At 38.9% G+C, this 24,216-nt stretch overlaps 3 protein-coding genes across 5 annotated transcripts; all 3 read left to right on the top strand.

The window, feature by feature from the left end:
* Window positions 1-5,409: 5,409 nt before the first annotated feature.
* LOC311067895 (extracellular superoxide dismutase [Cu-Zn]-like) lies at window positions 5,410-6,641 on the top strand. 2 transcript variants are annotated; one of them, XM_084090041.1, is made up of 2 exons: window positions 5,410-5,478; window positions 5,800-6,641. In XM_084090041.1, exon 2 carries the CDS (start codon window positions 5,815-5,817, stop codon window positions 6,466-6,468), a length of 654 nt encoding a protein of 217 aa, XP_083946167.1. In that variant the 5' UTR covers window positions 5,410-5,478; window positions 5,800-5,814; the 3' UTR covers window positions 6,469-6,641. The 2 variants fall into 2 exon arrangements, with proteins under 2 accessions (XP_083946167.1, XP_083946168.1); XM_084090042.1 differs by having other exon boundaries at window positions 5,416-5,473.
* Window positions 6,642-12,106: 5,465 nt separating this feature from the next.
* LOC311089234 (extracellular superoxide dismutase [Cu-Zn]-like) lies at window positions 12,107-13,428 on the top strand. 2 transcript variants are annotated; one of them, XM_084123779.1, is made up of 2 exons: window positions 12,107-12,305; window positions 12,627-13,428. In XM_084123779.1, the coding sequence occupies exon 2, from the start codon at window positions 12,642-12,644 to the stop codon at window positions 13,293-13,295; it is 654 nt and encodes a 217-aa protein (XP_083979905.1). In that variant the 5' UTR covers window positions 12,107-12,305; window positions 12,627-12,641; the 3' UTR covers window positions 13,296-13,428. The 2 variants fall into 2 exon arrangements, with proteins under 2 accessions (XP_083979905.1, XP_083979906.1); XM_084123780.1 differs by having other exon boundaries at window positions 12,206-12,300.
* A 5,535-nt stretch (window positions 13,429-18,963) lies between these two features.
* LOC311068124 (extracellular superoxide dismutase [Cu-Zn]-like) lies at window positions 18,964-23,239 on the top strand. Its single transcript, XM_084090372.1, has 2 exons — window positions 18,964-19,162; window positions 22,436-23,239. Exon 2 carries the CDS (start codon window positions 22,451-22,453, stop codon window positions 23,102-23,104), a length of 654 nt encoding a protein of 217 aa, XP_083946498.1. The 5' UTR covers window positions 18,964-19,162; window positions 22,436-22,450; the 3' UTR covers window positions 23,105-23,239.
* The last annotated feature ends 977 nt before the right edge of the window (window positions 23,240-24,216 follow it).

Genomic DNA, 24,216 nt, shown 5'->3' with positions numbered 1-24,216 from the left:
AGTATCCCAAAAGTTCCCAAAGATTTTTAATTTCAGAGAAATTCCAATTTTAAATTAAAGCTGCAAGCAGCATTTATCGGGGTTCAAGCATTTAAGGCCTTTAAGCACAAATGCATAAAAAAGACAAAGTTTTATTTGGCAACCATTTAACCACTGACATCATACATGGAAAAGACCATTTCCAGCCAATTTAACATAGGAAATATATGGTTTTCAAAGCTTTTTAACAGTTATAGCGCCACCTATGGTCCGATCTCCATAAAATTGTGCATGCTTGTTTACAATGTTATTTCACATATGCTCACCAATTTTCGTGAAGTTCTGAGTTTTCGTTTAGGATTTAAAGGCTTTCGAGTTCATTTTCTAAATGACCCTGTTTTAGCCATCCAAATGCAAAAGTTCAACTTTTTTTTGATAATTATTGTTCTAGAGAGTCCAGAGAATTGTCCTAGACTGGTTTGGTTGCGATCGGGCGAAAACGCCTAGGTCTAGTTCGCAAAAATAGGTTTTTGACATAATCATGAATATTCAATATAATATACACAAACCGTCTAGGAGTTATGAGCAATTTCATACTTTTGCTTGCTGTAGCGCCACCTATTGGCCAATCGGGGTCATACTTTGATAGGTTCTCCCCAAATTGAGGACTACCATTTGGCCAAGTTTCAAGACTCCAGCATTTAAGAGCATTTTCAAGACTCCAGGGCGTTTTCACATTTAGCTCCTAAACTCTGGAATGGCCTTCCTGATATTGTTCGAGGCTCAGACTCACTGTTCCAGTTTAAAACTAGATTAAAGACACATCTCTTTATCCAAGCATTCACATAATACTTACCTTTTAGACTACAGTTGAATCAGATTGAATGCATTAATATTATGAACAGCAGCTACGCTAATTATTTCCCATCTGCTTTTCTGTTGTTAGGTAAATACAGATCGTCAGCTCCAGTTTGTATCCAGCCTCTCATGGAAACTACAGATGCCCCAACACCCGTGAAGAGACGACTCGACGCTGGCGATATGTTATGCCCTAAATTAATACATGATTACTAATTGTATTTTTCTATGTACATTTCTGACATGCACTTTCTGTAAAGCTGCTTTGAAACAATATGTATTGTGAAAAGCGCTATACAAATAAATTTGAATTGAATTGAATTGAATTGACGGTTTGGGCAGCACGATCAGTTTTACGGCGGAATAATAAAAACCCTAACAATTACAATAGGGTTTTAGCACTTCGTGCTTGAACCCCGAATAATGGCTCGTCCATGTTCACTTGTCGCCTGTCAATGACGTAATATCCGCGTTATCCCTGGTTTCCGCTCGTACTGCCATAGTAACCATGGCGACAACTGCGTTACGTCTAGCGGCACGCTCATGGAGATGTTCGTTCAAACCATTGTGGACCATGGCAAGCAGACTTTGGGACAAAAGGAGAACTAAAACGAGGATCAATATCGGCGTGGTGTTTTCGAGATGCCGCCAACTTCGACTTGACAGAGACGTCTTGCATGTACTTTATTAGACAGTTGAGCAAATGTACATAAAACTAATCAATGTCATATAGCTCAACATGATGAAATGTTAGAATATGATCAGTATGTTATTCTAATGTTCATCTAGCTTACTGCTAGTCTCATACAGACAAACAAACGCATAGAATAACATTATAACTTTCAACACACTCAAATGCAGTTTAGTGTGATAGTGTAGACCAAGTGAAACTGCGCTGCGTTACCTCACAAGTTTAATTCGCCAAATAAACTGACTTGTTAACCCTTTTCCACCAAGGCAGTGCTGGTGCTGGTTCACGGCTAGAGCCTAGTTTCAAATGGGTTCTTTGTTTTTCGACACCCAGAGCACCAGCTCTGAACCAGGAAAAGTGGCTCTTAAGTAGCACCAAAACATTGCTGGTCTAGAAGTAAGAACCGCTTGCGTCAGGGGCTGGGGGCGGGGTTACCGTGACCAACAAGACGAACAGAAACTTGTGACCGCCATTTTTCAAATAGCAGCTAATCGAGCTAATAGCAGCTTGATTGTAATCTCCGTCTATGCAAGTTACGGCGAGCTGCACGAACACGTTGGATTCGCCGTGTTTGGATGCCGATGTAGGTTCGCAAAGCCATGAGCATCAATAGTAACGCAACGACCTCCATTGTTGATGGAAGGCTTGTTCGAGATGCATCGGAGCGGCACGGACCGATCGGAGCTGCGGGAGTGTTTGGAGAGCATACGAGTCCTTGTGCTTTTGGATTGCTTTCGCAGTGCTTTGATGTCATGAGCCGATCGGTCTGCGAGAAGCCGAACCATCTCGAACAAGCCTGGTGTGTTTGTGTTTGGCGCTGCCACGCTATATAGCGTTGCTGGGCAACATGAGATGTACACAGTGACCTTGTGGAAAGGCAAACCGGATCTTAGAGAGCTCGTCAGACGAACCAACTCCGGACTGGCAATACTGTAGCTCTGGCTCTGAACTGGCACCTGGTTCATGCTGGTGGAAAAGGGGTATGTGTGAGTATTAATTCAGCACTTGCGGGTAGATCGGTAGAATGAAATGTCCTTATTCCTTTATATCCGCGGGACTCGCATGTGGCTCTGATATCTGTCTCTCATTGGCAATCGCGACCTGCTTCATACCACAGTCATGTTAAAAACATCAATGTATTCACTCATCCATAAACATTATTAGATCCTTCGGCAAGTTCCATAATTCCGCTTATGCGTCATCAACCTACACCTTTGTTATTGTAAGAGGTTAGCAAGCCTGGTTAGTACCTGGATGGGAGACCTCCTGAGAAAACCAGGTTGCTGCTGGAAGAGGTGTTAGTGAGGCCAGCAGGGGGTGCTCACCCGTGGTCTATGTGGGACCTAACGCTCCAGCGTAGTGATCGGGACACTATACTGTCAAAGAGCACCATCCTTCCAATGAGACGTTAAACCGAGCTCCTGACTCTCTGTGGTCATTAAAAATCCCAGGATGTCCTTCGAAAAAGAGTAGGGGTGTAACCCCGGCATCCTGGCCAAATTTGCCCCTTGGCCTCTGTCCATCATGGCCTCCTAATCATCCCCTTATACTGATTGGCTTCATTACTGTCTCCTCTCCACCATTAAGCTGGTGTGTGTGGTGGGCGTTCTGGTCCAATATGGCTGCCGTCGCATCATCCAGGTGGATGCTGCACATTGGTGGTGGTTGAGGATATTCCCCCTTCCATGTAAAGCACGTTGAGTACCCAGAAAAGCGCTATATAAATGTAACAAATTATTATTATTATTATTATTATTATTAAAATGTAGATGCAGAAAATAACGCTTTAAAACATGGACACAATATTAAGTTTAAGTATATTAATATTAAGTATATTAAGTTCATCTACAGTGTTTCGAGAAAACAGACAGAAAAAAAGTTTTACAATATGGTTACCATTTAAAATGTTCCTCTTATTGAATTTTTGTTAGCCTATTTGTTGTTGCATGTGTTGTAGTTCCATTTGTAATATGTTGTAGAGTTCATTAAGATATCTGATATTCAAATTTCATAAAATTTCGTGTTAACACAACATGTTCTAGTTGTTTTGAACTTTACACATGCATTGAGTGAACTGATGAGTATTACTCATCATAGCCTATCTATGTGCTTTTGGGTCTGTTAAATATGCTGTGGAATATGTTTGTGTGATGTGTTAATAAATCATGTGTTTTTAAGATCCAGGATCATTTTTGATAAATTAGGGATGGGTCACATTACCTGAAAAGAAATTTGTCTGGAGTGCATGATCTCAAAATGTTTATTGGTATATACCTTGCAAATAACACACATCAACTGTATTCAAAATGAAATATTAAAGTCGGACCTTAAAGTTAACAAAAGTAATAAAAAGAAATAAACATCTAGGTACTGTATCTAAATGACAAGTGTCCCACCTTACCTGCATTCAGTCTACTAAAAGGGGATTTTAACATCGGTGCCATAGAGGAATCATTCCCTCAGAAATTTTTACTTCTGCCTTCAAAGACAAGTACAGTTTTTTACCATCGCTATGACAATTTTTTCAATACTTTTAACAAATTTCCTAAACCAATAACGCACCGACACACCTACAACACACAATTGGCAAAACAGTTAATTTCATGCTCAAAATCACACACTGTAAACTAAGCTCCAACACTAATTTTCTAAATACAATAATGCACTATGCCTACCAAAACACTGCAAACATGTCTCAAAATCAAATAACATAGCCGTCCAACAGGAAGATTTAGTCAATCATAGCACAATGTCATAAAAACACTAACATCAGATGGAATTACAGAAACTGCATTATTGTATACGTGTCAGGTATGCCCTTATACAACAGACAGTATATTGTATTGATCATAGATTGTGTTTTGCACTGCAGTTTCTTTTGAAGCCTCTCTACATTTTTGTTTTGTTGGGTTTAGGTCTTTTGCTGCAGAAATTCAATAAAAAAAAAGACCCATCTCAGAGTGCTTTATAGAATGTACGGTTACAGTATACCATATGGTCATGCGATTGAAAGAAACTCAACACCTGAGTGTGTTTCCTAGATGGGAATCAGCTGTGATTTATATATTTGCATAATTCAATCAGCTGTTTCTCAGTAACAATAGGATAAAATGCAGGGGATATATTTGTGTTTCAATTCACAATATAAACAGCTGTTTACCTTGACTTTAGCCTGTAAGGTTAGGTTTAGGCATACAGTGTTAAAGCATTGGTAAATTTGGCAGTAAAAATCCATTGTTTTGGTCTTGTTTGAGCTTGTGTGTAAAAGAAGTTCAAGCATTTTAAATTTGTGTTAATTGTATGCATTTTGTGTTAAAGCAACAAGAAATGTGTTAATAGTATAGCTTACATAGACAGATGTAGTGCTAACTGTGTTGAGAGTTTTTGGAAAATTGTTAAAAGTATTGCAAAATCTGTAAAAAACTGCAAATAACAGTCCAATTGCATGTGTAATATAGGCTTGGTACATCAGAGTCTGTAGAAATGGTTTCTTGAAAAGGAAGAACTGTCAGCTATTCACTTATGTTTGATGAATATCTGCTATAAGAAGTGGTGTCAAGCATGAACGTCAAGTGGAATTGTACACTAAGAATGAATGAGTCACAAATGAGCCACCAAATGAAGAGAAGAGGAATCTATAGCAGTACTTCTTTTAATAAACACAAAACACTGGAGAACACATTGTGCAATGCAAAACAAAGAACTGAATAAACTGAGCGCTATATAAACAGGCAAACAAAGGGAGCTAAATGAAACACAGGTGAACTTAATTAGTGACTAACAAACTATCATGGTTAACTTGTAGCTCAACATGAGTTCCTATAAGAGCAGCCAAAAGGAACATTCTCTCAACCCCAGGTCAGGACTGCACATGGATTAAGCGGTGTAGTATTTTTGTGACTGCAATATTCAGGCTGCACACGGATTGAGGACAACTTTTCAGCTGTACGGTAATGCACCTTTGCTGGTTTAGGCTTGTTTTTGTTTCTTCTCCATTTCTACTCCATAAATTATAGAGTTTTCTAGACAGCAACATGGTGTCGGCCCACATCTGGTACACATGGATTACACACGGCCCAGATGTGGGCCGGATCTGGTTGCTGCCTGGGTTCTTGTATAGTTTTCCGTTGCAAACTAATCTGGTTGTGCTATTTTACCTAATGCAACTTCCATTCTCAAAGTTCCCTGCAACAACGCTTTGACCTTTTATCAAAAATATTACATTCTTAAACCAAATGGCATGATTTCACTGAATCCACTCTTCATTGTAGGCTTTCAAGATCAACATGGAGAAAATCATCCTAATATTCCCTCTGATATTGCTGGTGCTGCATATACAAGGAGGAGAGTTCCACAAACTTCCAGTTTGTTTGCCTGAAGCTCCACAGCCGGAAGTCGTGGAGTTCGACAACACAATCTATGCCACTTGTGAAGTAACTCCCAGCCCCAATTTGCCACGTAACCAGCCAAAGATCTTTGGGCAAATCCTCTTCAAGCAGGTCTTCCCCAATGGAGATTTAGAAGTGAAAATCAACCTCCGTGGTTTGCCTGCCATCGATCGTCAAGAGCGTGCCATGCACATCCATCAGTATGGAGACCTCAGTCAAGGCTACATCACTGTTGGTCCTCATTATAATCCAAACGGCGTTGACCACCCTCATCATCCTGGAGACCTGGGCAACTTTGCTTCCGAGAAAGGAGTTATAAGGCAGTTCCTGACGCTTCCAGACGCCAAGCTCTTTGGGCCTTATTCCATTCTGGGACGTGCGGTGGTGGTTCATGAGAAGGAGGATGATCTGGGAATGGGTTCAGATGAGGAGAGTAAACCCAGTGGGAATGCTGGACCGATAATTGCTCTCGGTGTGATTGGTATTACTACTCCAAGTCTGTGGCAGAAGACTGAAGTGCCCCCCAAGAAAAAGTGTGGAGGAATGCACTGAGAGTCAAAGATGAGGGAGTCGGATATGGTGGAAGGGCAGATTCAAATAGGATAATCATGATTTTCCTTGTGTATTCTTTGTATGTGTCCTACATTAAAGTATATTTCATAACCTGAACATTCCCATGTTTTTTTTTTTCTTGGTCTTTTCAGAGGCCTTTTGGCCATAGCTTCCAATAGTAAATGCACTCTTAAAAATAATGTAGGGTGAATGCAGGCAAAGTGGGCCGTTTAGTTTGATTTACTGTGCTCAATGGGTTAACCCTTTAAGAGCATGACAATGGCCTTTAATTAAAGATACACTATTTCTTTAAATGATACAATGGTTTTGGTTGATGCAATATGACACTGGAGGGTGTGGCTACATCTCAAGGGAGGACACCCTTATTGTTGAAGGTAGGCATAACCTCTGACATAAGATTTTATTTTCTAAATTATAAGGTTTCTTGCTAAATGTCAACAAATGGGTATATTATTCTGACAGTTTGTTACTACAGTTAACAGAGAATCAAAATGTAAGGTGTTTAAAGCTACAATATGTAAGATTTTTTTTTAAATAAAATGACCAAAATCACTTGCAAAGTGCGATATATATATTTCCTGCAGTTGTGTACTTCCAGTATCCCAAAAGTTCCCAAAGATTTTTAATTTCAGAGAAATTCCAATTTTAAATTAAAGCTGCAAGCAGCATTTATTGGGGTTCAAGCATTTAAGGCCTTTAAGCACAAATGCATAAAAAAGACATAAATGACCCTAAATGACCCTGTTTTAGCCATCCAAATGCAAAAGTTCAACTTTTTTTTGATAATTATTGTTCTAGAGAGTCCAGAGAATTGTCCTAGACTGGTTTGGTTGCGATCGGGCGAAAACGCCTAGGTCTAGTTCGCAAAAATAGGTTTTTGACATAATCATGAATATTCAATATAATATACACAAACCGTCTAGGAGTTATGAGCAATTTCATACTTTTGCTTGCTGTAGCGCCACCTATTGGCCAATCGGGGTCATACTTTGATAGGTTCTCCCCAAATTGAGGACTACCATTTGGCCAAGTTTCAAGACTCCAGCATTTAAGAGCATTTTCAAGACTCCAGGGCGTTTTCACATTTAGCTCCTAAACTCTGGAATGGCCTTCCTGATATTGTTCGAGGCTCAGACTCACTGTTCCAGTTTAAAACTAGATTAAAGACACATCTCTTTATCCAAGCATTCACATAATACTTACCTTTTAGACTACAGTTGAATCAGATTGAATGCATTAATATTATGAACAGCAGCTACGCTAATTATTTCCCATCTGCTTTTCTGTTGTTAGGTAAATACAGATCGTCAGCTCCAGTTTGTATCCAGCCTCTCATGGAAACTACAGATGCCCCAACACCCGTGAAGAGACGACTCGACGCTGGCGATATGTTATGCCCTAAATTAATACATGATTACTAATTGTATTTTTCTATGTACATTTCTGACATGCACTTTCTGTAAAGCTGCTTTGAAACAATATGTATTGTGAAAAGCGCTATACAAATAAATTTGAATTGAATTGAATTGAATTGACGGTTTGGGCAGCACGATCAGTTTTACGGCGGAATAATAAAAACCCTAACAATTACAATAGGGTTTTAGCACTTCGTGCTTGAACCCCGAATAATGGCTCGTCCATGTTCACTTGTCGCCTGTCAATGACGTAATATCCGCGTTATCCCTGGTTTCCGCTCGTACTGCCATAGTAACCATGGCGACAACTGCGTTACGTCTAGCGGCACGCTCATGGAGTTGTTTCGTTCAAACCATTGTGGACCATGGCAAGCAGACTTTGGGACAAAAGGAGAACTAAAACGAGGATCAATATCGGCGTGGTGTTTTCGAGATGCCGCCAACTTCGACTTGACAGAGACGTCTTGCATGTACTTTATTAGACAGTTGAGCAAATGTACATAAAACTAATCAATGTCATATAGCTCAACATGATGACATGTTAGAATATGATCAGTATGTTATTCTAATGTTCATCTAGCTTACTGCTAGTCTCATACAGACAAACAAACGCATAGAATAACATTATAACTTTCAACACACTCAAATGCAGTTTAGTGTGATAGTGTAGACCAAGTGAAACTGCGCTGCGTTACCTCACAAGTTTAATTCGCCAAATAAACTGACTTGTTAACCCTTTTCCACCAAGGCAGTGCTGGTGCTGGTTCACGGCTAGAGCCTAGTTTCAAATGGGTTCTTTGTTTTTCGACACCCAGAGCACCAGCTCTGAACCAGGAAAAGTGGCTCTTAAGTAGCACCAAAACATTGCTGGTCTAGAAGTAAGAACCGCTTGCGTCAGGGGCTGGGGGCGGGGTTACCGTGACCAACAAGACGAACAGAAACTTGTGACCGCCATTTTTCAAATAGCAGCTAATCGAGCTAATAGCAGCTTGATTGTAATCTCCGTCTATGCAAGTTACGGCGAGCTGCACGAACACGTTGGATTCGCCGTGTTTGGATGCCGATGTAGGTTCGCAAAGCCATGAGCATCAATAGTAACGCAACGACCTCCATTGTTGATGGAAGGCTTGTTCGAGATGCATCGGAGCGGCACGGACCGATCGGAGCTGCGGGAGTGTTTGGAGAGCATACGAGTCCTTGTGCTTTTGGATTGCTTTCGCAGTGCTTTGATGTCATGAGCCGATCGGTCTGCGAGAAGCCGAACCATCTCGAACAAGCCTGGTGTGTTTGTGTTTGGCGCTGCCACGCTATATAGCGTTGCTGGGCAACATGAGATGTACACAGTGACCTTGTGGAAAGGCAAACCGGATCTTAGAGAGCTCGTCAGACGAACCAACTCCGGACTGGCAATACTGTAGCTCTGGCTCTGAACTGGCACCTGGTTCATGCTGGTGGAAAAGGGGTATGTGTGAGTATTAATTCAGCACTTGCGGGTAGATCGGTAGAATGAAATGTCCTTATTCCTTGCATGTGGCTCTGATATCTGTCTCTCATTGGCAATCGCGACCTGCTTCATACCACAGTCATGTTAAAAACATCAATGTATTCACTCATCCATAAACATTATTAGATCCTTCGGCAAGTTCCATAATTCCGCTTATGCGTCATCAACCTACACCTTTGTTATTGTAAGAGGTTAGCAAGCCTGGTTAGTACCTGGATGGGAGACCTCCTGAGAAAACCAGGTTGCTGCTGGAAGAGGTGTTAGTGAGGCCAGCAGGGGGTGCTCACCCGTGGTCTATGTGGGACCTAACGCTCCAGCGTAGTGATCGGGACACTATACTGTCAAAGAGCACCATCCTTCCAATGAGACGTTAAACCGAGCTCCTGACTCTCTGTGGTCATTAAAAATCCCAGGATGTCCTTCGAAAAAGAGTAGGGGTGTAACCCCGGCATCCTGGCCAAATTTGCCCCTTGGCCTCTGTCCATCATGGCCTCCTAATCATCCCCATATACTGATTGGCTTCATTACTGTCTCCTCTCCACCATTAAGCTGGTGTGTGTGGTGGGCGTTCTGGTCCAATATGGCTGCCGTCGCATCATCCAGGTGGATGCTGCACATTGGTGGTGGTTGAGGATATTCCCCCTTCCATGTAAAGCACGTTGAGTACCCAGAAAAGCGCTATATAAATGTAACAAATTATTATTATTATTATTATTATTATTATTAAAATGTAGATGCAGAAAATAACGCTTTAAAATATGTACACAATATTAAGTTTAAGTATATTAATATTAAGTATATTAAGTTCATCTACAGTGTTTCGAGAAAACAGACAGAAAAAAAGTTTTACAATATGGTTACCATTTAAAATGTTCCTCTTATTGAATTTTTGTTAGCCTATTTGTTGTTGCATGTGTTGTAGTTCCATTTGTAATATGTTGTAGAGTTCATTAAGATATCTGATATTCAAATTTCATAAAATTTCGTGTTAACACAACATGTTCTAGTTGTTTTGAACTTTACACATGCATTGAGTGAACTGATGAGTATTACTCATCATAGCCTATGTGCTTTTGGGTCTGTTAAATATGCTGTGGAATATGTTTGTGTGATGTGTTAATAAATCATGTGTTTTTAAGATCCAGGATCATTTTTGATAAATTAGGGATGGGTCACATTACCTGAAAAGAAATTTGTCTGGAGTGCATGATCTCAAAATGTTTATTGGTATATACCTTGCAAATAACACACATCAACTGTATTCAAAATGAAATATTAAAGTCGGACCTTAAAGTTAACAAAAGTAATAAAAAGAAATAAACATCTAGGTACTGTATCTAAATGACAAGTGTCCCACCTTACCTGCATTCAGTCTACTAAAAGGGGATTTTAACATCGGTGCCATAGAGGAATCATTCTCTCAGAAATTTTTACTTCTGCCTTCAAAGACAAGTACAGTTTTTTACCATCGCTATGACAATTTTTTCAATACTTTTAACAAATTTCCTAAACCAATAACGCACCGACACACCTACAACACACAATTGGCAAAACAGATAATTTCATGCTCAAAATCACACACTGTAAACTAAGCTCCAACACTAATTTTCTAAATACAATAATGCACTATGCCTACCAAAACACTGCAAACATGTCTCAAAATCAAATAACATAGCCGTCCAACAGGAAGATTTATAATGTCATAAAAACACTAACATCAGATGGAATTACAGAAACTGCATTATTGTATACGTGTCAGGTATGCCCTTATACAACAGACAGTATATTGTATTGATCATAGATTGTGTTTTGCACTGCAGTTTCTTTTGAAGCCTCTCTACATTTTTGTTTTGTTGGGTTTAGGTCTTTTGCTGCAGAAATTCAATAAAAAAAAGACCCATCTCAGAGTGCTTTATAGAATGTACGGTTACAGTATACCATATGGTCATGCGATTGAAAGAACCTCAACACCTGAGTGTGTTTCCTAGATGGGAATCAGCTGTGATTTATATATTTGCATAATTCAATCAGCTGTTTCTCAGTAACAATAGGATAAAATGCAGGGGATATATTTGTGTTTCAATTCACAATATAAACAGCTGTTTACCTTGACTTTAGCCTGTAAGGTTAGGTTTAGGCATACAGTGTTAAAGCATTGGTAAATTTGGCAGTAAAAATCCATTGTTTTGGTCTTGTTTGAGCTTGTGTGTAAAAGAAGTTCAAGCATTTTAAATTTGTGTTAATTGTATGCATTTTGTGTTAAAGCAACAAGAAATGTGTTAATAGTATAGCTTACATAGACAGATGTAGTGCTAACTGTGTTGAGAGTTTTTGGAAAATTGTTAAAAGTATTGCAAAATCTGTAAAAAACTGCAAATAACAGTCCAATTGCATGTGTAATATAGGCTTGGTACATCAGAGTCTGTAGAAATGGTTTCTTGAAAAGGAAGAACTGTCAGCTATTCACTTATGTTTGATGAATATCTGCTATAAGAAGTGGTGTCAAGCATGAACGTCAAGTGGAATTGTACACTAAGAATGAATGAGTCACAAATGAGCCACCAAATGAAGAGAAGAGGAATCTATAGCAGTACTTCTTTTAATAAACACAAAACACTGGAGAACACATTGTGCAATGCAAGACAAAGAACTGAATAAACTGAGCGCTATATAAACAGGCAAACAAAGGGAGCTAAATGAAACACAGGTGAACTTAATTAGTGACTAACAAACTATCATGGTTAACTTGTAGCTCAACATGAGTTCCTATAAGAGCAGCCAAAAGGAACATTCTCTCAACCCCAGGTCAGGACTGCACACGGATTAAGCGGTGTAGTATTTTTGTGACTGCAATATTCAGGCTGCACACGGATTGAGGACAACTTTTCAGCTGTACGGTAATGCACCTTTGCTGGTTTAGGCTTGTTTTTGTTTCTTCTCCATTTCTACTCCATAAATTATAGAGTTTTCTAGACAGCAACATGGTGTCGGCCCACATCTGGTACACATGGATTACACACGGCCCAGATGTGGGCCGGATCTGGTTGCTGCCTGGGTTCTTGTATAGTTTTCCGTTGCAAACTAATCTGGTTGTGCTATTTTACCTAATGCAACTTCCATTCTCAAAGTTCCCTGCAACAACGCTTTGACCTTTTATCAAAAATATTACATTCTTAAACCAAATGGCATGATTTCACTGAATCCACTCTTCATTGTAGGCTTTCAAGATCAACATGGAGAAAATCATCCTAATATTCCCTCTGATATTGCTGGTGCTGCATATACAAGGAGGAGAGTTCCACAAACTTCCAGTTTGTTTGCCTGAAGCTCCACAGCCGGAAGTCGTGGAGTTCGACAACACAATCTATGCCACTTGTGAAGTAACTCCCAGCCCCAATTTGCCACGTAACCAGCCAAAGATCTTTGGGCAAATCCTCTTCAAGCAGGTCTTCCCCAATGGAGATTTAGAAGTGAAAATCAACCTCCGTGGTTTGCCTGCCATCGATCGTCAAGAGCGTGCCATGCACATCCATCAGTATGGAGACCTCAGTCAAGGCTACATCACTGTTGGTCCTCATTATAATCCAAACGGCGTTGACCACCCTCATCATCCTGGAGACCTGGGCAACTTTGCTTCCGAGAAAGGAGTTATAAGGCAGTTCCTGACGCTTCCAGACGCCAAGCTCTTTGGGCCTTATTCCATTCTGGGACGTGCGGTGGTGGTTCATGAGAAGGAGGATGATCTGGGAATGGGTTCAGATGAGGAGAGTAAACCCAGTGGGAATGCTGGACCGATAATTGCTCTCGGTGTGATTGGTATTACTACTCCAAGTCTGTGGCAGAAGACTGAAGTGCCCCCCAAGAAAAAGTGTGGAGGAATGCACTGAGAGTCAAAGATGAGGGAGTCGGATATGGTGGAAGGGCAGATTCAAATAGGATAATCATGATTTTCCTTGTGTATTCTTTGTATGTGTCCTACATTAAAGTATATTTCATAACCTGAACATTCCCATGTTTTTTTTTTTTCTTGGTCTTTTCAGAGGCCTTTTGGCCATAGCTTCCAATAGTAAATGCACTCTTAAAAATAATGTAGGGTGAATGCAGGCAAAGTGGGCCGTTTAGTTTGATTTACTGTGCTCAATGGGTTAACACTTTAAGAGCATGACAATGGCCTTTAATTAAAGATACACTATTTCTTTAAATGATACAATGGTTTTGGTTGATGCAATATGACACTGGAGGGTGTGGCTACATCTCAAGGGAGGACACCCTTATTGTTGAAGGTAGGCATAACCTCTGACATAAGATTTTATTTTCTAAATTATAAGGTTTCTTGCTAAATGTCATCAAATGGGTATATTATTCTGACAGTTTGTTACTACAGTTAACAGAGAATCAAAATGTAAGGTGTTTAAAGCTACAATATGTAAGATTTTTTTTTAAATAAAATGACCAAAATCACTTGCAAAGTGCGACATATATATTTCCTGCAGTTGTGTACTTCCAGTATCCCAAAAGTTCCCAAAGATTTTTAATTTCAGAGAAATTCCAATTTTAAATTAAAGCTGCAAGCAGCATTTATTGGGGTTCAAGCATTTAAGGCCTTTAAGCACAAATGCATAAAAAAGACATAAATGACCCTAAATGACCCTGTTTTAGCCATCCAAATGCAAAAGTTCAACTTTTTTTTGATAATTATTGTTCTAGAGAGTCCAGAGAATTGTCCTAGACTGGTTTGGTTGCGATCGGGCGAAAACGCCTAGGTCTAGTTCGCAAAAATAGGTTTTTGACATAATCATGAATATTCAATATAATATACACAAACCGTCTAGGAGTTATGAGCAATTTCATACTTTTGCTTGCTGTAGCGCCACCTATTGGCCAATCGGGGTCATACTTTGATAGGTTCTCCCCAAATTGAGGACTACCATTTGGCCAAGTTTCAAGACTCCAGCATTTAAGAGCATTTTCAAGACTCCAGGCATTTTCACATTTAGCTCCTAAACTCTGGAATGGCCTTCCTGATATTGTTCGAGGCTCAGACTCACTGTTCCAGTTTAAAACTAGATTAAAGACACATCTCTTTATCCAAGCATTCACATAATACTTACCTTTTAGACTACAGTTGAATCAGATTGAATGCATTAATATTATGAACAGCAGCTACGCTAATTATTTCCCATCTGCTTTTCTGTTGTTAGGTAAATACAGATCGTCAGCTCCAGTTTGTATCCAGCCTCTCATGGAAACTACAGATGCCCCAACACCCGTGAAGAGACGACTCGACGCTGGCGATATGTTATGCCCTAAATTAATACATGATTACTAATTGTATTTTTCTATGTACATTTCTGACATGCACTTTCTGTAAAGCTGCTTTGAAACAATATGTATTGTGAAAAGCGCTATACAAATAAATTTGAATTGAATTGAATTGAATTGACGGTTTGGGCAGCACGATCAGTTTTACGGCGGAATAATAAAAACCCTAACAATTACAATAGGGTTTTAGCACTTCGTGCTTGAACCCCGAATAATGGCTCGTCCATGTTCACTTGTCGCCTGTCAATGACGTAATATCCGCGTTATCCCTGGTTTCCGCTCGTACTGCCATAGTAACCATGGCGACAACTGCGTTACGTCTAGCGGCACGCTCATGGAGTTGTTTCGTTCAAACCATTGTGGACCATGGCAAGCAGACTTTGGGACAAAAGGAGAACTAAAACGAGGATCAATATCGGCGTGGTGTTTTCGAGATGCCGCCAACTTCGACTTGACAGAGACGTCTTGCATGTACTTTATTAGACAGTTGAGCAAATGTACATAAAACTAATCAATGTCATATAGCTCAACATGATGAAATGTTAGAATATGATCAGTATGTTATTCTAATGTTCATCTAGCTTACTGCTAGTCTCATACAGACAAACAAACGCATAGAATAACATTATAACTTTCAACACACTCAAATGCAGTTTAGTGTGATAGTGTAGACCAAGTGAAACTGCGCTGCGTTACCTCACAAGTTTAATTCGCCAAATAAACTGACTTGTTAACCCTTTTCCACCAAGGCAGTGCTGGTGCTGGTTCACGGCTAGAGCCTAGTTTCAAATGGGTTCTTTGTTTTTCGACACCCAGAGCACCAGCTCTGAACCAGGAAAAGTGGCTCTTAAGTAGCACCAAAACATTGCTGGTCTAGAAGTAAGAACCGCTTGCGTCAGGGGCTGGGGGCGGGGTTACCGTGACCAACAAGACGAACAGAAACTTGTGACCGCCATTTTTCAAATAGCAGCTAATCGAGCTAATAGCAGCTTGATTGTAATCTCCGTCTATGCAAGTTACGGCGAGCTGCACGAACACGTTGGATTCGCCGTGTTTGGATGCCGATGTAGGTTCGCAAAGCCATGAGCATCAATAGTAACGCAACGACCTCCATTGTTGATGGAAGGCTTGTTCGAGATGCATCGGAGCGGCACGGACCGATCGGAGCTGCGGGAGTGTTTGGAGAGCATACGAGTCCTTGTGCTTTTGGATTGCTTTCGCAGTGCTTTGATGTCATGAGCCGATCGGTCTGCGAGAAGCCGAACCATCTCGAACAAGCCTGGTGTGTTTGTGTTTGGCGCTGCCACGCTATATAGCGTTGCTGGGCAACATGAGATGTACACAGTGACCTTGTGGAAAGGCAAACCGGATCTTAGAGAGCTCGTCAGACGAACCAACTCCGGACTGGCAATACTGTAGCTCTGGCTCTGAACTGGCACCTGGTTCATGCTGGTGGAAAAGGGGTATGTGTGAGTATTAATTCAGCACTTGCGGGTAGATCGGTAGAATGAAATGTCCTTATTCCTTTATATCCGCGGGACTCGCATGTGGCTCTGATATCTGTCTCTCATTGGCAATCGCGACCTGCTTCATACCACAGTCATGTTAAAAACATCAATGTATTCACTCATCCATAAACATTATTAGATCCTTCGGCAAGTTCCATAATTCCGCTTATGCGTCATCAACCTACACCTTTGTTATTGTAAGAGGTTAGCAAGCCTGGTTAGTACCTGGATGGGAGACCTCCTGAGAAAACCAGGTTGCTGCTGGAAGAGGTGTTAGTGAGGCCAGCAGGGGGTGCTCACCCGTGGTCTATGTGGGACCTAACGCTCCAGCGTAGTGATCGGGACACTATACTGTCAAAGAGCACCATCCTTCCAATGAGACGTTAAACCGAGCTCCTGACTCTCTGTGGTCATTAAAAATCCCAGGATGTCCTTCGAAAAAGAGTAGGGGTGTAACCCCGGCATCCTGGCCAAATTTGCCCCTTGGCCTCTGTCCATCATGGCCTCCTAATCATCCCCTTATACTGATTGGCTTCATTACTGTCTCCTCTCCACCATTAAGCTGGTGTGTGTGGTGGGCGTTCTGGTCCAATATGGCTGCCGTCGCATCATCCAGGTGGATGCTGCACATTGGTGGTGGTTGAGGATATTCCCCCTTCCATGTAAAGCACGTTGAGTACCCAGAAAAGCGCTATATAAATGTAACAAATTATTATTATTATTATTATTATTATTAAAATGTAGATGCAGAAAATAACGCTTTAAAACATGGACACAATATTAAGTTTAAGTATATTAATATTAAGTATATTAAGTTCATCTACAGTGTTTCGAGAAAACAGACAGAAAAAAAGTTTTACAATATGGTTACCATTTAAAATGTTCCTCTTATTGAATTTTTGTTAGCCTATTTGTTGTTGCATGTGTTGTAGTTCCATTTGTAATATGTTGTAGAGTTCATTAAGATATCTGATATTCAAATTTCATAAAATTTCGTGTTAACACAACATGTTCTAGTTGTTTTGAACTTTACACATGCATTGAGTGAACTGATGAGTATTACTCATCATAGCCTATCTATGTGCTTTTGGGTCTGTTAAATATGCTGTGGAATATGTTTGTGTGATGTGTTAATAAATCATGTGTTTTTAAGATCCAGGATCATTTTTGATAAATTAGGGATGGGTCACATTACCTGAAAAGAAATTTGTCTGGAGTGCATGATCTCAAAATGTTTATTGGTATATACCTTGCAAATAACACACATCAACTGTATTCAAAATGAAATATTAAAGTCGGACCTTAAAGTTAACAAAAGTAATAAAAAGAAATAAACATCTAGGTACTGTATCTAAATGACAAGTGTCCCACCTTACCTGCATTCAGTCTACTAAAAGGGGATTTTAACATCGGTGCCATAGAGGAATCATTCCCTCAGAAATTTTTACTTCTGCCTTCAAAGACAAGTACAGTTTTTTACCATCGCTATGACAATTTTTTCAATACTTTTAACAAATTTCCTAAACCAATAACGCACCGACACACCTACAACACACAATTGGCAAAACAGTTAATTTCATGCTCAAAATCACACACTGTAAACTAAGCTCCAACACTAATTTTCTAAATACAATAATGCACTATGCCTACCAAAACACTGCAAACATGTCTCAAAATCAAATAACATAGCCGTCCAACAGGAAGATTTAGTCAATCATAGCACAATGTCATAAAAACACTAACATCAGATGGAATTACAGAAACTGCATTATTGTATACGTGTCAGGTATGCCCTTATACAACAGACAGTATATTGTATTGATCATAGATTGTGTTTTGCACTGCAGTTTCTTTTGAAGCCTCTCTACATTTTTGTTTTGTTGGGTTTAGGTCTTTTGCTGCAGAAATTCAATAAAAAAAAGACCCATCTCAGAGTGCTTTATAGAATGTACGGTTACAGTATACCATATGGTCATGCGATTGAAAGAACCTCAACACCTGAGTGTGTTTCCTAGATGGGAATCAGCTGTGATTTATATATTTGCATAATTCAATCAGCTGTTTCTCAGTAACAATAGGATAAAATGCAGGGGATATATTTGTGTTTCAATTCACAATATAAACAGCTGTTTACCTTGACTTTAGCCTGTAAGGTTAGGTTTAGGCATACAGTGTTAAAGCATTGGTAAATTTGGCAGTAAAAATCCATTGTTTTGGTCTTGTTTGAGCTTGTGTGTAAAAGAAGTTCAAGCATTTTAAATTTGTGTTAATTGTATGCATTTTGTGTTAAAGCAACAAGAAATGTGTTAATAGTATAGCTTACATAGACAGATGTAGTGCTAACTGTGTTGAGAGTTTTTGGAAAATTGTTAAAAGTATTGCAAAATCTGTAAAAAACTGCAAATAACAGTCCAATTGCATGTGTAATATAGGCTTGGTACATCAGAGTCTGTAGAAATGGTTTCTTGAAAAGGAAGAACTGTCAGCTATTCACTTATGTTTGATGAATATCTGCTATAAGAAGTGGTGTCAAGCATGAACGTCAAGTGGAATTGTACACTAAGAATGAATGAGTCACAAATGAGCCACCAAATGAAGAGAAGAGGAATCTATAGCAGTACTTCTTTTAATAAACACAAAACACTGGAGAACACATTGTGCAATGCAAGACAAAGAACTGAATAAACTGAGCGCTATATAAACAGGCAAACAAAGGGAGCTAAATGAAACACAGGTGAACTTAATTAGTGACTAACAAACTATCATGGTTAACTTGTAGCTCAACATGAGTTCCTATAAGAGCAGCCAAAAGGAACATTCTCTCAACCCCAGGTCAGGACTGCACACGGATTAAGCGGTGTAGTATTTTTGTGACTGCAATATTCAGGCTGCACACGGATTGAGGACAACTTTTCAGCTGTACGGTAATGCACCTTTGCTGGTTTAGGCTTGTTTTTGTTTCTTCTCCATTTCTACTCCATAAATTATAGAGTTTTCTAGACAGCAACATGGTGTCGGCCCACATCTGGTACACATGGATTACACACGGCCCAGATGTGGGCCGGATCTGGTTGCTGCCTGGGTTCTTGTATACACTGTAAAAACGAACTTTTTGGTATAGTAATATATATTAAATTAACCATCATAATTTTTACTTTATAAAATTAAAATTCAATGAGAACTAGAATTTGCTAAGTAAAATTTTAAATATCTACACATTTAATTCATGTAATAAATTAACTGGTTGGAAAGAGTAAATATTATTATATATTTGCTTGTAATATTTAAACATTTTATAGTCACTTCACATAAACATAGTAATTTTAAGTAAATTTTAATCGAAAAGTATAGCGCGTTTGAATCCGCACATGCGTGTTTGGACAAGACAGTCTAACTGCCACTTTGGGTCAGACGGATTGGTGAGCTGCTGCGTGGCTGCTTTTTGTCGTGTTTGAGGTAAGTTTGTCTTTCTGTTTTACATTTAATAAAACATGGGTCTGTGTGGATTTTGATTGATGATTCTTGTTTACGTGACTCAATAAACATTAATGCTCATCTTATAACATGACCTCATATTAGTGTAACGCGTCTGGGTTATCCACAGTACATTAACGTTATAACATAAGTTACGTTAACCCTTACATTTCACTTCCTAAGTTACATTAGTTAACGTATATTTAATCGGAAAAGTTTTCAATAGTTTTATAGATAAAACACTGTTTTTCGTGTAAAAATTTCAAACTGATTGGATACCGTTGTAACTGCTAGTAGCTTGCTAACATGATTAGGCCTTAAAATTAACGTTAACCGCTTTCCTGCTGAAGTAGGCCTAACGTTACGTTAAGTTAACGTTATAAGTTACCGTTGACTGTTGTATGGAAAAGTTTGAATTTTCTTACTGAATACGGTGAAGTGGGAGAAAAAAAGAGAGTAAACTTTATAGTTACCTACACAATGTGAAGGTAATACTTAACGTTAGGTGTATTTAAATGCCTGAAATGCACTATATAATCACACCGGTTTAATCGTACGCATCAAAGGGTTAACATACTAAAAAAGACCATATGGTTTCGATTATGTATGTGTTCATTCTGTTATGATAATGAAGTCACTTTATATTTTTGTTTCTCAAAACAATTATATTTTTTCTTTTTCTAAACTGTATGCAGGAGGACAGCAGCAGTGACATCACTCAGCACATCATTAAAATACTGGTTGTCCATGGTGCTGATGGAGAAGATCCAATCGATGTATCCAGCCTTCTTAAAGGACAAGTTCGGTATTTTACACTTAAAGGGTTAGTTCACCCAAAAATGAAAATTCTGTCAGTAATTACTCACCCTCATGTTGTTCCAACCCCATAAGACCTTCGCTCATCTTTGGAACACAAATTAAGATATTTTTGATTAAATCTGAGTGCTGGATCACTCCTCCATAGGCTTCTAAGACACTATAACTTGCTGGCCCAGAAAATGTATTAAAGACATCGTTAATATAGTCCAAGTGACTACAGTGGCTCAATCTTAAGTTTATAAAGCGACGAGAATACTTTTTTCGTCACCACGTATCACACACATGACCAGCGTCGCCCAATAGTGAGCCTACGTGTGACATACAACACAGACGCACTGCGCTTAAACACTACGTGAAAAGACCCGAGGCCCAGAGAGAAGAAAATGAAAAGTGGAATAAAGTCGTTATTTTTGTTTGTTTTTGCGCACAAAAAGTATTCTCGTCGCTTTATAAACTTAAGATTGAGCCACTGTAGTCACTTGGACTATATTAACGATGTCTTTAATACATTTTCTGGGCCAGCAAGTTATAGTGTCTTAGAAGCCTATGGAGGAGTGATCCAGGTCTCAGATTTAATCAAAAATATCTTAATTTGTGTTCCGAAGATGAATGCATAGGTGCACTGGAACAATCCTTCCTAAAACGCATTAAACTTTCGTTTACAAAGACGTGAAACTCACCGAGTGGTCAGGGGTGTTCACTGATGTGCTCACACAAAAATCGCTGTAAAATATGCTTTCCAACAGGTTTTATCATAGTTTTTGTCTAACTCCATTGACTTGTATTGGATGTGCTGTGAGGTACGGTATTACTCCGCCAACGGAAATGTTTTTTTTTTTTTTTTGCTACCACAGAAACCGAAAATTCTCGGGCCAGAAGCATGTGTCCAAATTTCAATCTTAACCGTTCTATTTAATCAGAAACGATCTGAAAACAGGGCTTTATGTGTAAAATACCAAACTCGTCCTTTAAACTCTCCCCAAAAGTTCAAAGATTGAAGATGAAGTTGTATTAAATGCTATGGTATGATAGAACTGTTTAAACTTTCATTTGTTTCATTAAAGTTGTAATGGTATTCTTTAAAGTTCACTATTTCAGAGTGCTGTTTTGAATGTTGAATGTTTTGCATGAATTTTTTTTAAATACATTTTTATGTTTAAAACAAGGGTTACAGTATAATTCTGAAGTTTTACTGAATGCACCTGTGTCAAGAGATGACTGTGAATGTCCATTTTTGTATGAAGAATTTTTTGATGACTGAAAAATAAATAAACTGTTTAATTGTATTTTAATTGTGTAATTTGTGAAAAATATAGAGAAAATGTTAATTTATGTTCATGATTATTTATAAAAAAGAAATTAGCAATGTTTACATAATTGTGGGGAGTATTATAATTTCATAAAACTAAGTAAATGAAAACAAAAAAAACTTAAATAAAATCTACTTATTTACTTCATTAAATGGTAAGATTTACTTCATAATTTCATAAAAGCAAGCTTCGTAATTATAAAACAATAAATAAACTTTACTTAATTACTTTAAATAAATATAGCTTCTAAATGAAATGTAAATAGGTAATTTTTACTTAATTTCTTCATGAGCGTTACGTTCAATACTAAGTAGATTTTACTTGATAATGACACGTAAGTTGTACTTGATATTATGGCAGTAAAATTTACTTAAAATTTACTTGTGCAAATTGTTACGAGGATTTTATTAAGTAAATCTTACAAGTAGTTTTTTTCAGTGTAGTTTTCCGTTGCAAACTAATCTGGTTGTGCTATTTTACCTAATGCAACTTCCATTCTCAAAGTTCCCTGCAACAACGCTTTGACCTTTTATCAAAAATATTACATTCTTAAACCAAATGGCATGATTTCACTGAATCCACTCTTCATTGTAGGCTTTCAAGATCAACATGGAGAAAATCATCCTAATATTCCCTCTGATATTGCTGGTGCTGCATATACAAGGAGGAGAGTTCCACAAACTTCCAGTTTGTTTGCCTGAAGCTCCACAGCCGGAAGTCGTGGAGTTCGACAACACAATCTATGCCACTTGTGAAGTAACTCCCAGCCCCAATTTGCCACGTAACCAGCCAAAGATCTTTGGGCAAATCCTCTTCAAGCAGGTCTTCCCCAATGGAGATTTAGAAGTGAAAATCAACCTCCGTGGTTTGCCTGCCATCGATCGTCAAGAGCGTGCCATGCACATCCATCAGTATGGAGACCTCAGTCAAGGCTACATCACTGTTGGTCCTCATTATAATCCAAACGGCGTTGACCACCCTCATCATCCTGGAGACCTGGGCAACTTTGCTTCCGAGAAAGGAGTTATAAGGCAGTTCCTGACGCTTCCAGACGCCAAGCTCTTTGGGCCTTATTCCATTCTGGGACGTGCGGTGGTGGTTCATGAGAAGGAGGATGATCTGGGAATGGGTTCAGATGAGGAGAGTAAACCCAGTGGGAATGCTGGACCGATAATTGCTCTCGGTGTGATTGGTATTACTACTCCAAGTCTGTGGCAGAAGACTGAAGTGCCCCCCAAGAAAAAGTGTGGAGGAATGCACTGAGAGTCAAAGATGAGGGAGTCGGATATGGTGGAAGGGCAGATTCAAATAGGATAATCATGATTTTCCTTGTGTATTCTTTGTATGTGTCCTACATTAAAGTATATTTCATAACCTGAACATTCCCATGTTTTTTTTTTTCTTGGTCTTTCCAGAGGCCTTTTGGCCATAGCTTCCAATAGTAAATGCACTCTTAAAAATAATGTAGGGTGAATGCAGGCAAAGTGGGCCGTTTAGTTTGATTTACTGTGCTCAATGGGTTAACACTTTAAGAGCATGACAATGGCCTTTAATTAAAGATACACTATTTCTTTAAATGATACAATGGTTTTGGTTGATGCAATATGACACTGGAGGGTGTGGCTACATCTCAAGGGAGGACACCCTTATTGTTGAAGGTAGGCATAACCTCTGACATAAGATTTTATTTTCTAAATTATAAGGTTTCTTGCTAAATGTCAACAAATGGGTATATTATTCTGACAGTTTGTTACTACAGTTAACAGAGAATCAAAATGTAAGGTGTTTAAAGCTACAATATGTACGATTTTTTTTTAAATAAAATGACCAAAATCACTTGCAAAGTGCGATATATATATTTCCTGCAGTTGTGTACTTCCAGTATCCCAAAAGTTCCCAAAGATTTTTAATTTCAGAGAAATTCCAATTTTAAATTAAAGCTGCAAGCAGCATTTATTGGGGTTCAAGCATTTAAGGCCTTTAAGCACAAATGCATAAAAAAGACATAAATGACCCTAAATGACCCTGTTTTAGCCACCCAAATGCAAAAGTTCAACTTTTTTTTGATAATTATTGTTCTAGAGAGTCCAGAGAATTGTCCTAGACTGGTTTGGTTGCGATCGGGCGAAAACGCCTAGGTCTAGTTCGCAAAAATAGGTTTTTGACATAATCATGAATATTCAATATAATATACACAAACCGTCTAGGAGTTATGAGCAATTTCATACTTTTGCTTGCTGTAGCGCCACCTATTGGCCAATCGGGGTCATACTTTGATAGGTTCTCCCCAAATTGAGGACTACCATTTGGCCAAGTTTCAAGACTCCAGCATTTAAGAGCATTTTCAAGACTCCAGGGCGTTTTCACATTTAGCT

The sequence above is a fragment of the Abramis brama genome, assembly GCF_963993115.1.
Source record: "Abramis brama genome assembly, chromosome: 1".
NCBI classification, from domain to species: domain Eukaryota; kingdom Metazoa; phylum Chordata; class Actinopteri; order Cypriniformes; family Leuciscidae; genus Abramis; species Abramis brama.
This window is presented reverse-complemented; position numbering and strand designations above follow the sequence as displayed.